Genomic DNA, 13,588 nt, shown 5'->3' on the forward strand with positions numbered 1-13,588 from the left:
GGTGGGAGGAGTGCGCCTGGGGAAAATACATGCAAGGCAGGCGGCTGGGGGCATGTGCACGCGCTTTTAAGCTCAATGCGCATGCGCATTGAGCTTGAATTTCACGGGCACTGCAAGGAATCGCCACGATTCCTTGCAAGTTGGTTAAAGACTGTTTAAGCCCCCATAGTCTCGCAAGCTCGATGCGCATGCGCATCGACAGGCGAGACCTAACAAGACGGAGGGAAGGCAGAGAAGGGGAGGGGGGAGGAGAAATGCGACACGGCGGGCAGGGGAGGGGGCGGAGCGGGGAGAGGGTGTGAAAGCAGCAGGGGCCTGGAGTGCGGCTGAGGGAACTGAAGAAATGAGACACGGCAGGCAGGGGAGGGGGCGGAGCGGGGGTGTGGGAGGAGTGCGCCTGAGGGAAAATACATGCAAGGCAGGCGGCTGGGGGCATGTGCACGCGCTTTTAAGCTCAATGCGCATGCGCATTGAGCTTGAATTTCACGGGCACTGCAAGGAATCGCCACGATTCCTTGCAAGTTGGTTAAAGACTGTTTAAGCCCCCATAGTCTCTCAAGCTCGATGCGCATGCGCATCGACAGGCGAGACCTAAAAACAAAGGCGGGCGGATGCCGCATTTCTTTTCCAATGGTTTACTTTTTTTAGCAATTGCGGCACACTGCACTTTACTTTTAATCTTAAGCTAAAGCCTGGCGTGCTACAATTGCTACGATAGTAAATAAATAGGAAAAAAACAGCGGACACACAACTTAAAAATAATATTTATTGACTTTTGGAGCTATGCTACTGCAAGGATATTTTTGGACCAATATAAAAATCGAAACAACACTATAATTTGCAAAGCTAATTTTAACTAAGGTGAGACCTATTGTTTTTTTTACTTCCACACTGCAGGCCTAACCAACACACAGCGGCCCAGATCACAGCAGTCCCTTCTGACCATGCAAATAACAAGTTAACATTCCACGTCGTGTTCCCCACCAGAACTACTCCTCACCCTCTTCTGTTATTTAAACTGCAAACAGGGGCACCCAGCTAAAATGCAACCGGAAACTTCCTATTTTGGCACAGTTTAATGGAACCAAGTCAGTCGATAACATGCGTTTCCATATCTTACATTAACTAAAAGGCAGGGCTTCAAGTGGGATAAAAAAACGGGGGAGTCTCTCAAAGCGACGTGGCCAATGTAATTAAGGGCGTGGCTTAAAAATACATAAGCTAAAAATCTGTGCTTCGTAGTGTGCCGTCCGACTTGTATGTGGCTATTTCTATTGTTGCATCCAGATATATGATACAACAAGTAACACCATACCACGCTTCCACCAGGCACCAAACCACCAGCCGGCAGTGCACACTTCCACCAGGCACATACACCACCAGTGCACAATTTCTACAGGCACACACACCACCAGCCAACAGTGCACGCATCAATTGTTAACGCATCCACAATTAACTATTGTAGCAATCGCAGTATGGCGCACTTTACTTTTAAACATGTCAGTGCACGCTTTTCCACCAGGCACACACATCACCAACCTTCAGTGCAGGCTTCCAGACACACACACCACCAGCCGTCAGTCCACGCTTTGCCACCCGACACACACACCACCACCAGTCAGTGCACGCTTTCACCAGGCATACACACCACCGGCCGTCAGTGCACACTTTCACCAGGCACAGACACCATCAGTCATCCGTGCACGCTTTTACCGAGCACAAACACCACCAGCCATCAGTGCACAATTTCTACAGGCACACACACCACCAGCCATCAGTGCACACATCAATCGCAGTATGGCGCACTTTACTTTTAAACATATTCATCTAAAGCGCAGTATGCCACCATTGCTACAAAAATAAATACACATTTTTTTGGCCTACAATTTATAGACTTTTGTTGCGAATGGTGTTGGAATATTTAGCAATGCCAATAGCTCAAACTTAATTAATGCGAGACCTATTGCATTGCAAATGCTTGTTCTACCTGTGATTGACTGATTAGGTGACATCACTCCGGGACAGGGAACCACATGCCTTAGGTGCCTTGGCATTAGCCATATTTTAAAATTGAGAAAATCGCTTGTTGCCTGTGCATTTCTGCTATTATTTGCATGGGATACCCAAGGGACTGACACACATTGTGCCATATTCAACAACTGTATCCCCTCACAGCTTTTGTACAAACTCAACATTGATATCACTCAGGGCCCAGACAACCTTCACCCCTTGTGCATCTGTTACATCTGTTACTTTACTCCCAGGAAAACTCTGAACTTCGGAATAAGAGATGAACACTGCAGCACGTGGTCTCATGCAAAATGTAAATATGGCCTAGCACCGACGGGCAACCCTGGGGTAACAAGACATCTACATCAATCCATAATAGCATGCCCTGCCTTCATGCTCACTGAGCAGGCTCTTCTGAAGAGGGCTTAGCTGATTCACACTTTTTCCTCAAGATCAGGAAAAGCACATGAATAACAAGAAAATAAAGCAGACATCACAAAGAAATCTTGGCAAAACTTTATTGTGGTACAAAAACGAACACACAGAAATATGGCAAACCATGAAAAAAACACCTGTGCACTACAAACACATTTCTGTAGAAAAATAAATCTTCATTTGTATTTAAAACATACACAAGCTTATCAAAACAATCCATAGACTTAACAAAATATTGAAAACAACTCATAACACAATTAGTTGGTATAAAGCGAAGATGCAGTCTGGCCTAGAGGGAACGGTGAGAGTTGGGGGTCATAGAAAGCACCTAGGGCCTTTTTTAAAATGCAGATGCCAGGTCACATCCAGCAAAGCTTACCTGGAACAGTCAGAGTGAGTGCTTGATGGCCAAGGTATACCTAGGCGTAAGTTAAATGCTTCAGGTGAAGGAAGAGCAAAGGATAAACTCTTGTCAAGAAGAAAACCAGCTTTCTGTCTATGCTGTTCCTCAGGCTGGGAGGCTCATCACTTCATTGAGTGGATCCCAGTTGTTGCAATGTTCCTTTTCACCGAATCCTAAAGAGTAGCTTTGAATGAGGGGATGGCACTCTGAAGCTGAAAATGTTTGTCTACTGAGTCTTCTTCAATGAAAGAGAACTTATTCTCAAGACTAAAAGATACATTAGCTGCAATCTCAGTGACACTAGGGGCTTCTCTGGTATTACTAGTAATTCTTTGACTGGTCTGTGTTTCCAGGGATGCCAGGAACCCCTCAAAACCTCACTGGGAAACAACGTCCTGCCCTGCACTTCTTGGGATACTTGTACCCTCCTTCTCCTTTACTGTTGTATCTTAAACTCACAAACGTCAGCAATTTGTTTGGTTCCCTTGCTAAATCCAACATGCCAAATACTAAAAATATGAAAATGTGCTTTGCATTCTAAGGTTGAATTCAGAGAACCCATGGAGGTCTGCATTTTGTCAAAGAAATTCTTATATGATACCTTGGGCCTGAATTTCCATTAGTAAGAAGTGGTCACAAAATGTACACAGACACAGACATTTTGCGAATGGAAAAGAACGTTACCAACCAACCTATTTACTTATAGATCTCTTCACAAAATGCCGAATCTTAGTGAGTCGCAACCTGATCTACCTCATCAAAATTCATGAGCTAGGTCACAGATCATAACTCTCTACAATTGCATGCCTTCGGCTTAGCACACCACCATGTCTGTGACCGCATTTAAATTTAGTAAACCTTTCTTTTAAGTTTGTTTGGGAGTTGGCAGTGGTCCCCTGGACCCCTGTCTTCTTCCCAACAAACATTTTATTTACATTCTCAAAGGGGAATAGACCCCAAGGAGACCCAGTCCTGTGTAACTTAGCTCCTGGTGTCTCTCCTCTGTGTCTCTAGTTCAATATAGGTTGTGGTAAAAACAGTAGACAGATTATTGCAGCCCAATATGTTTTATTTGTACCAAAATTCTCCAACAGTTTTTTTCAGTTGCTAGTCTGTGGGATTTGGTTGTCAAATCATTAAAACAACAATTTGCTAAACATCAAATTCATAATTTATCAATTTGACCCTTGTTCCAAATACATAGTGGGCTATGGTTTCTTCTGTTCTGACATATGTCAGAGTGACAGATCTTATACAGGATCTCTTGTACAATGCCAGTGATTTAAGGTGCTTTTCCTGTACTACCATGTATACGATGGACCTCTTCAACTCACCCAAGGTACTACATTTTCAGGTACAGAACAGACTTGCACTGTACTCCCTGGGACACCTGTGACTACGCCTGCATTTCTGGTCATAATGTATATGAAGGAGTAAACAAAAATACTTAGATTTGGCAAAGTAGAACAATAACAATGAAAAACACAAAATGAATAAGTAAAAGATCTGGATGGTTAGTTGCAGATAGTCGCTATCTTCCCAAGAATATTCGAAAGAGGATTCTCAATTAAAGGAAGAGGGTTTTAATAGCTTCAGGTATTCTAGGTCAGAGCTGAATAAGCCAAGTTGATGACAGCAGATGACGAAGAGTAGGTGGGCCCAGAACCTTGTACAAAACATCTAAAGGAGTGAGGTGATACTGGAACCAGTATAAAAACATAACCGAGAGGACAGAAGGATGTAAGTAAATGTGGAACTCCACACTCAATGTAAAGGCCAGAGAGGAAGGGCACAAGGGCTGTAACAAAGAGCAAAGCGGGAGGAGGGATGAAAGCTGGACTCAGCACATAGGCTTAGGGTTAAAGGGTAAGAAATCCTTAACAACTGGCAAAAAGTGGGTAATGTTTGGCAAAGGATAAACGAGAACAGTATAGAAGCCATTGCAGCAGTCTGAAATTATACCCAATACAGCAAAGTCTACATTACAAACATCATATTGGGGTTTGAAACCAGACCCAATGCAACAAAGTCTGTAGTACTAAGGCAGGGGTCAGATGCAATTTCTGTTGAAAAGGCATTTTTTTTTGCTATTTACTTTAGTGCGGTTTGCTGGATTTGCATGAACCTTGGGGCTCGATTAGTTCACTGGGATCAAAAAGTCAGGAATTTTTCCTGTCCGTATTACAATCAGAACTGGCACAAAGGCTAAAGCACAAGTCAGTGGGTACAGAGCCAATACTGAAGCCAGAGCAAGAATAGATAAAAGGCCAGACGTTTCATAGAGGCCAGACACATTTTGGGACTTTAAAAGACACATGGCTTACGGGGCGTGGCTTGGATGGAGTGGTGAATGACGGCTTGATCCTGTTGTTCCCGCTGCCACGGTGTGCTAACTGCAGTTGATGAGTTCTGCAAACTGCCATATAGCCCACAAAAAGAAGGAGCTGTTATGGGAAACTTCAGGGCACCTTAAGAACCTGCCTGCTGCTAGGCATGGAGTTTACTGGTTATTTTGTCCCTTATTCATCCGTCTCTCAGATGCGACCTCACTCCTCTCAACAAATTGACTGACAGACCTAATTAGAGTCAGGCAAGGAGCTAAGGACACACTCCGCTTCAAATAACAAGTACGCTTTTTTCCTATGGCGATCCTGTTCCCACTGTAATCGATATGGAGTATGACCTGCAACGGTACATGCAGGACATTTCTGGGACATTACAACGCTTAATACCAGCTTTGTACTACCTCCTGCTTTGCCTTTGCCTGAAACCAAGATGACACCGTGCCACAAGGCTTTCCTAGCAGCATTGATTTCAATCTCTTGGGATTTTTTCTCTATGGAGGCTCTGCTACTAAAAGTTTGCTAAGGTGAAGAAAATAACCCTGGATCACACCACACTAACTTTTTGGCTCCTGCACCTGATTTGTGCTCTCGCATGTGCTGTTGCTAAATGCGATCCTGAGCTTGTGCTGTTGCTAAATGCGATCTACGCTTCATTCTAATTAATAATTTGTGCTTGTGATGGCTCCAGGAGCTCTTGTGTGAAGCACGGCCAATCCTAGTCTTCTCCCTGGACCTATCCAATGCTTGTTTCCTCAATATTCTGACATTCAGATCCTATTTCTACTCTCTCCGAGTGATTGGGATACTGCACCCACCTCCTTGATCCGCAACTCAATACAATAGTCTTCCAATCTACAATCAGACAAGTGTGGTCCCTAAATCACACACATGGACATCTCGCACAGTTTTGGGAGTTGATGCCTTGCTCTGAGCCCAGTCCTTGCAGCAGTTTGGTGTACTCACCCTTCTGTCTTTCTTCAGATTAAATCATGGCTGAAAAATAATCCAAAACAAGTCATAAATGCACTATAGAGGAACTGTCACTGCCTGACTCTCCTACCAAAGAGAAATCAGATATTAACAACAACATGGATATGATCCTCAAAACGCTTGTGGAAGTACTTGATCTGGCTAAATTTAAGAAGGCAAATACTGATGCAATACAAATTAAGAGGTCTCCTCGAACCCTTGCTTACATTTCTTAGAGAAATTGATATCTCAGGTGACAGGCCTACATTTCTGTAAAGACTTTGAGTTAGAAAGGGCCCATTGTGTCCTATCATTCAAGCCCTATAACAAGAATATTACACGTCAGATTGCCTGTTGCCCACTGGATATCAACACACAGAGCTAATCCTTACCCACGTGCGTAAAAGCAACCAGATCTTGTGGAACGGTCACAAAATATTCATTCTGCAAGACTATTCCAAGTCCACAGTGGAAAATAGGAAAGGGTTCCTTGCCCTAAGGCCTTGACCCAAGAATGTGAATCTCCTGTTCTCCTTCATTGGTAGTGAGAAATGTAAGGTCCTTGCTGATGGCAAACATCACATCTTCAACGAGTACAGGGATCTACAGGCCTTCCTGGATAAAAGAGAGAATCTTCTAATGAATAGTCATCAACCATCTACTTCGAAATCAGGAGACTTAAGTGTTTTACCACGTGATTTCAAACTTCAGTATTCTTCTACTTTATTGGTATGATCCCCAATATGCTTTTAATGCTCTTGCTAGAACAACACATACCAATACCATGCATTGTCGCTGATTAGACATGGTGAACTCTCCAGCTCCAACAGTCAGTCCTTACCCTCAATAATAAGAAGTACAAATAAAATACAGTTCTGAGTGAGAGAGCTGGGGTCTGGGTTAACAAATACCAACGTCTAAAACTCTGTGAGGCAAATAAAGTTGGTAAGATGTTAGCCGCCTATTTGACATATAACCAGTCCAATAAAAGCGTTCTGCTCTTAAAGATAATCTGAAGGTAACCCATATGAATACCCTCACAATTTTGGACATCTTCAAATATTTCTATAAATCTATACATGAGGAGGATGCAAAAGCCTCTTCTAAACTGTACAGGGACTTCCAAAATAAACTAGTTGTGCCTGCCATAACCGATACAGAGCGGACTACCTTCTGCTCGTCAGTGACATCAGAGGAAGTTATGGAGGCTATTAGGACATTGAAACCCCACAAAGCTCTGGGTCCTGATGTTTTCTCACCTAGCTTTTATAAAACATTTGCCTCTATCCTCAACCCCACACTCTTTAATCTCTTCCCTCATGTATTCTGCATCCGGAGCTATAAACAGCAAGGCTAGTTAGGCCACCATTGTGGTTATTACAAAAGAGGTTAAAGATCTGACCCTGGCTATGAATTACAGGCCAATCTCGTTAATCAATTTAGACACACAAATATATGCCAAAATTCTCTGTAAGAAATTGGAACCTTTTTTTACCACACTTGATTAATTACACACAGGTGGGCTTCATGAGAAACCGGCTATCTAATGACAACACTCGCCTCCTATGCATTTCTTCGAAAGAGCTAAATTTACTAACTCAAAAACCGTTGCGATATACTAGATGCTGAGAAGGTTTTCAACAGAGTCTCCTGGCCATTCCTTTGTGAAACCCTCCTTTAGTTCAACCTGGGTGAAACTTTTACCAAGATGGTCATGGCCCTCTATAGTGGGCCCTCGGCTAGAGTAGGGGATGGAGGCTTGCTGTCAACTGCGTTTAATTGAGAGGGAAGTACTAGACCAGGATACCCCCTTTCCCCTTTGCTCTTTATTCTGTCCCTTTAACCTCTACTTCACAGGTATTCAAATTAACTTCTCTATCACCTATGCTAACTTTAACAAAATCTCGAGGAAGGTGGCGATATACACCATGGTATTTTGGTCATGACTGAGAATGCCAGCTTGTCAATAACCCCTCTATTGCAAACCATAGATCTAGATGCCCTGGATGCAAGCTATAAGCTTAACAGGGACAAATCGGAAGTCATGCGCTTATACAATATCTTGTACTAGTGATCTGCTAAACTCCATGGGTCTGTCGTGGCACCCTCATTTTATAAAATGTTAGGACTGGAGTTCTCTTTGGATTTAATCGAAACCCTCTGACACAATGACAATTTAACACTAAAAAAGACTGTAACCCCAAATGCATCACTTGGTGTGGCTGCATTGAGACGATCAAGATGTTGATAACCCTGATTGTGAATTACCTTATAAGTAAGCTTCCTTTTGTGCTATTGGATGACTTCCTTCGAAAACTTGACAAGTTGCTAACAACATTCTTATGGCAGAAAAAGGGCCCCAGAATCGCCATGAAAAAAACTGTCTCCCAACGAACCTAGGAGGGGTGAATTTGGCTGACTTTAGAAACTATCAAACTGCTTTCTTATCCAGACAGGGTTCCTTGTGGTTTTCCAAACCTCCAGACTATATCCCCACTTGGCAAACTGTTAAGATAGAAATTGTGGGTGATCTTCATCCTGTAACGCTTTATCTATTAAAATCAAACCCTCCCTTCCAGCCAAATACATTTTTAATAATACTAAAAAGGGCTTTACGGAGGATTGGCAATCTTTTAGAGACCCCTGTGGCCCGGTCTAACAAGACCTCGCTCTGGCATGACTCTAAAATCAAAATAAAGGGTGTACCCATTTTCTGGCAACCAACAGCATTCCTTTTTTGAAACTACTAGGTACCAACAGTCTTCCTCCTCCGTCAGAGAATTATAACACCAAATATAATCTTTAAGATATAGGCTTTTATGATTTCCTTAAGCTCAAAGCCAGACTATCTAAAGCTAAATTCCCCAACGAGGAACCTTTTCTCTTCACGATTATCTCTTCCTTCCCAAAATCCACACAACAGTCCTCCAAGTTTTACCACCTCCTAAGACCAAAAAAACACTCACTTAACCTCAAAACTATTGAGGGAATGGAATCCACGTGAGACTCGCTCCCCAGATTACTAGAACAGAATTTGGAAATTGGTAGTTTCCCACAAAATAACTCCCGCCTTATCCCAAACAAAATACTGACTCCTACATAGGTTATTCTGGACCCTGTACTGCCTTCACGAGATGTTTCTTAGAGCTGACTCAATGTGTTGGAACTGCAATAAAACCACTGGCAACCTCCCACATCTACTTTCGTTCTGTAGCACAGTTTCCTGCTTTTGGGAACGCATATTTGACTTCTTGCATGCCCTATATGAGTTCTGACTCAAACAAGATTTTCTCTCACTCATTCAAGGTTTCCTTGATCCACACCTCAAGTCACATAATGATAGCCTACTGCTAGACATTCTATTATCTGCAGCCTGAAAGTCTGTCCTTAACAATTGGAAGAACACTGCTGCCACCTCTTTCAAATCCTGGTTGAATTGGATTTCTTACTTATGAGGTGCGGACAACATATCTTTCCAGAACTACCCCTGGTGTCCTCAACCTAGATCTGTATGGAAGACGCAAGATATTTTTTGCAGCTATTAAAACACCATAAGGCCTCCACCTCATGGTCAAATGTTCCTATCACCATAATTTCCGTACATTCTCCCTTTTCTGTAGTCAGGTGATCGCCTTCCAGAATCGAACTTGTTCCTACCTTCATCTACTGGACTGTCATACCCGCTACTGTAGTTGCCCCATTGAATTCTTACTTTTATCTTTCCTCCTTTTATTGCTCGTACAAGATTTGGTTAACTTTATGTTATGTTTTTCCTTAGTTTCCTTTGGCTGAGTCCTGTAATGCATTTTGTACAAGAAATAAGATTCTCTACCTGCATTTTTTACAATACGTGTTTAACATTGCTGTATCATGGTATCCTTTCGCTCACTGTTTGGTTCCTCTTTCAAAAACCAGTAAAATACTTTGTAATAAAAAAAATAAGATACATGGCTTACAAAACAAAGCCCACTCCTCTAAACAACTAACTCCTCATTGTCACTCACTTGCGCAGGACATATCCATAACATGAAAGACCCTGGAAAAGATCATGAAAGAGACAGTGGTGGTCGATTTTGAGGAACTCAAACTGTGAACTATTTTACTTAGCCCCCAACACACTTAATGACCCATAAGAACTTGTTCTGGAGTCAGAACATTGCTTTCAGCAGATCTGGATCAGCCGATGATGGCCCTTTCTCTCTTTTTTTAGAGCTCACCTAAATAAAGAATCCCTTTCAGCTTGCTCCCTTTCAAACACTGTCACAAACAAACGCATGAGCACATTAAGGGACAGCATACTGTCAAGATGCTCACCTAGGCTCTTATCATATAGGTGCAGGTTGAAGATCAGATCAAGTCTGTACAAGCAGCGACTGAACTCCGATATGTTGGAGGATGCATGGGTAGGTCCCAGGTGATTACCAGCATGCCAAGGAAACAACCAGCCATGAACCATGTTGAAGTTGGATATGGTAACTTTGAAGGAAAAGGGGTGGAGCACTATAAGGAAGAGGAGGAGCTCACAGATGAAGATGTTTCCTAATGAAGGAATACATGGGGACTAGAAAGCAAAGCAAGGAACCTACAGGTAGAATGTGGTGGCTGCAGAGGAAAATTAATTCTTCATGGGAAGAGTAGCGAATACGGCAGGAAAAGGTGGAACCTACAGAGCAAGAGCAGGCCTAATAAAGAAGGACCAGGCTAGAAAGGTAACCGCAGAAGTTACAGTTGAAACAACAGTCTTCCAGAGTACGATAGCACATAAAAAGTAGCTCTTTCCAATGAGGAAGCAGAATCTTTTGAGAAAGAGGTGGGACCTGCAGGGAGATTGGCTTATCCTGCATTGAAACTATAGGCCTTGGAAAGAATCAAGCATATGGAAACAAGGAGCCTTTAGAGAAGTAATGAGAACCAACAGAGTAAATGATAAAGGCTGCAGAGAGAAAGGTCCCCTGTGAAAGACTACACACAGACTGATGAGAGAGGGCTGGATAGAAAGAGTGGAACCTTGATCTAGATATTCCACCTTCTTGGATACTCCTCTTTGTTGTCCGGCTCCATGCCTCCACCAGCTTCTTTGTTTTCTATTCATTATCTGAATCAATCTCCATTTCTTCTTCTTCTACCTCTTTTTCCTTGTTTTTTGTTTCATCCACTAACATCCTGAGATGTTTAACCCCTTACTGAGCAAAAGTGATCAGTGTATGACTAATATTTATGTAAATTGAAATCATCAAATCTTTGGCGGTTCGGCAAACCACAAATGTAAAAGGTCACAAACTGTTACATGCGGTCATCCTGGGTAGTGTTTAGAAGCATTATATTGTCATGTGTATTTTTCACCCCTCACTATTAAGGAAATCTGAGCACAGGTAAAATGGGACACTCAAAAATCACACCCTGTGCCCTGAGAAGAGCAGAGAGTCACAAGTCTGCCCAGTTGATCACTGCAGACATGTGTTTTCAAGAGTTCGTCACTATGTCCACAGTACCACACAGCTACTAAACGACCTCATGAAGACAGGTATGTTTACATCCCTTATTAAATGCTCACCAGGTGTACATTCAGCTGGAATAATTACAACACAACTGCATTTATTATAAATAGCTTGCACAAGGGAATTAATCATGGGATGAAGCTTGCCCATTCAATCATAGCACCTGTTTGCCAGTCTGTTTTGGCTCCCAAGATGCCGGGTCTGGGGGACAAGCATTCAGATGACCAAATATCCATATTTTTATGCAGCACGTAATACCTGGGCGACCACATTGCAAAGATCCCATTTTTGGCAAGTAAGGTACTTGGGCCTGAAATATAGTGTGGTTTACCCTGGATCAGGTATGTAAGCATGGATTATTTATAATCCAGGTCTTCCCATTCCACAGGCAGCAATTTAAGCTTTAGACACCATTTCATTTGCAGGTTTCCCTCATACCTCTGGCAAGGTATGCAATCTAACCTCTCATACGGTCAATCCATAATGGCTTAAAAATGCAATGGCCAATGAATCCTCCTGAAGGCAGCCTGAATTCTTATTCAGTGAAGAGGGCAGCAATTCTACATCCCTCTTTGTCGGACATCAGCTTTTTTTCCCGATCTATTTCCGGTCCTGCTAAAAGGGCTCAGCAGAGGCCGATGTTCGCTTTGCCCCTCAAAGACCTTTAATACCCTATTTGTCCAGCTATCCCAGAATCAATGAGGAATAGGTCTTTCACGTACTCCTGCACTTGTCTTATCTTCCCACCAAGGATCAGCCCCTCCAAGAGCTGGCAGTAGGCCTTCGTCCAACACCTGCATACATTCTTGTCTGCCCGCCAACACCCAGTTTCCACAAGGGTCTCCAGATGAGGGTCTATAGCAAATATACAAAGACACTTTGATCTGTACAACTTAACCCATATTCTGATCCGGCTTCAAATGTTCACCGAAGCTTGATTTCAAAGCATATGCAGTTGAGGCTCTCACAGTCAGGAGGCTGGCAGGCACAGGCACAGTCACAGAGCGGGCAGAAATGGCATCCTGCACAGCTCTCACAGTCACAGCCCTGAAATCAGAAGGACAAAAACGTGAGGGAAGCAAGAACAAATATAAGAGTAAAAGAGAGAGGGAGAGAGAAAAAGTGAGGAAGCTGTGAATGGTTGGATAGGGAACTGGAGGGAAGAGAAAATTGTGGCATATAAATCTCCATGTACCATTTTGAAGAAGAAGGTATCAAAGTGGTTGTAAAGGAAATATTCTTTTTTTCTTGTTGTCTCTTCACTCACAATACACATATTTGTTTTTAAGACACATTCAAATCAAAGTTTAAACTAATAAAAGAAGTTCAAGACATTTATTCAGCATTGGAAGTCAGAGGTTTCAGAGTACGAGGGAAAGGTCTGCAATATAGGCACATTTGCCTGTTTTCATCTGTTGAAAATAAAGACCAGAAAGTATTGAACAACCAGTGAACACCTTGAGATCTAGAATAAGAAGTTCATTAATGAACAATTTGATCCTGTGACCAGTAGGTTTAAAAATTACTCCATTGTAAAAACCAATGTCATCTACTCCAGGGACATCATATAGAAATACTGAAACAGAGTCATTACTGTGGAAATATAGTCTGCATGCTGGTTTTGCTCCAAATACTGCAGCAGGGCCTGTGATATGCAGAGATGGCTGTGTAGTTGTGGGGGAAGGTGAACAAGCACCAAACTAAGCAAAAAAATCAACAAAAAGGTCCTTATTCCTGCTTTCACAGAGTACAATATGGATGGGTGCCTTATTTATTTATTAATGTCACTGATGACTGGATGTTGGTATTATATTATGTGTATCTGTAAAGCGCACCACCACCCACAAGTGTATCCTGGCACGGAGCAGGTGTGTATGCCTGGCCCTCCCTATGGAAGGTTAGTTATTTGAAAAGAGAGGTCTTCAGCA

At 42.6% G+C, this 13,588-nt stretch overlaps 1 protein-coding gene across 1 annotated transcript in view; it reads right to left on the reverse strand.

Moving 5' to 3' along the window:
- Positions 1-2,521: 2,521 nt before the first annotated feature.
- The window catches only part of LOC144768599 (uncharacterized), a 149,447-nt gene continuing 138,380 nt past the window's right edge, over positions 2,522-13,588 (reverse strand). The window contains exon 5 of the mRNA XM_078652396.1: positions 2,522-12,707. Within this exon, the coding sequence (XP_078508522.1) occupies positions 12,585-12,707 (123 nt within the window). The 3' untranslated portion in view covers positions 2,522-12,584. The remainder of the gene's footprint in view (positions 12,708-13,588) is intronic.

This window comes from Lissotriton helveticus, chromosome 7 (assembly GCF_964261635.1).
Source record: "Lissotriton helveticus chromosome 7, aLisHel1.1, whole genome shotgun sequence".
Taxonomy (NCBI): domain Eukaryota; kingdom Metazoa; phylum Chordata; class Amphibia; order Caudata; family Salamandridae; genus Lissotriton; species Lissotriton helveticus.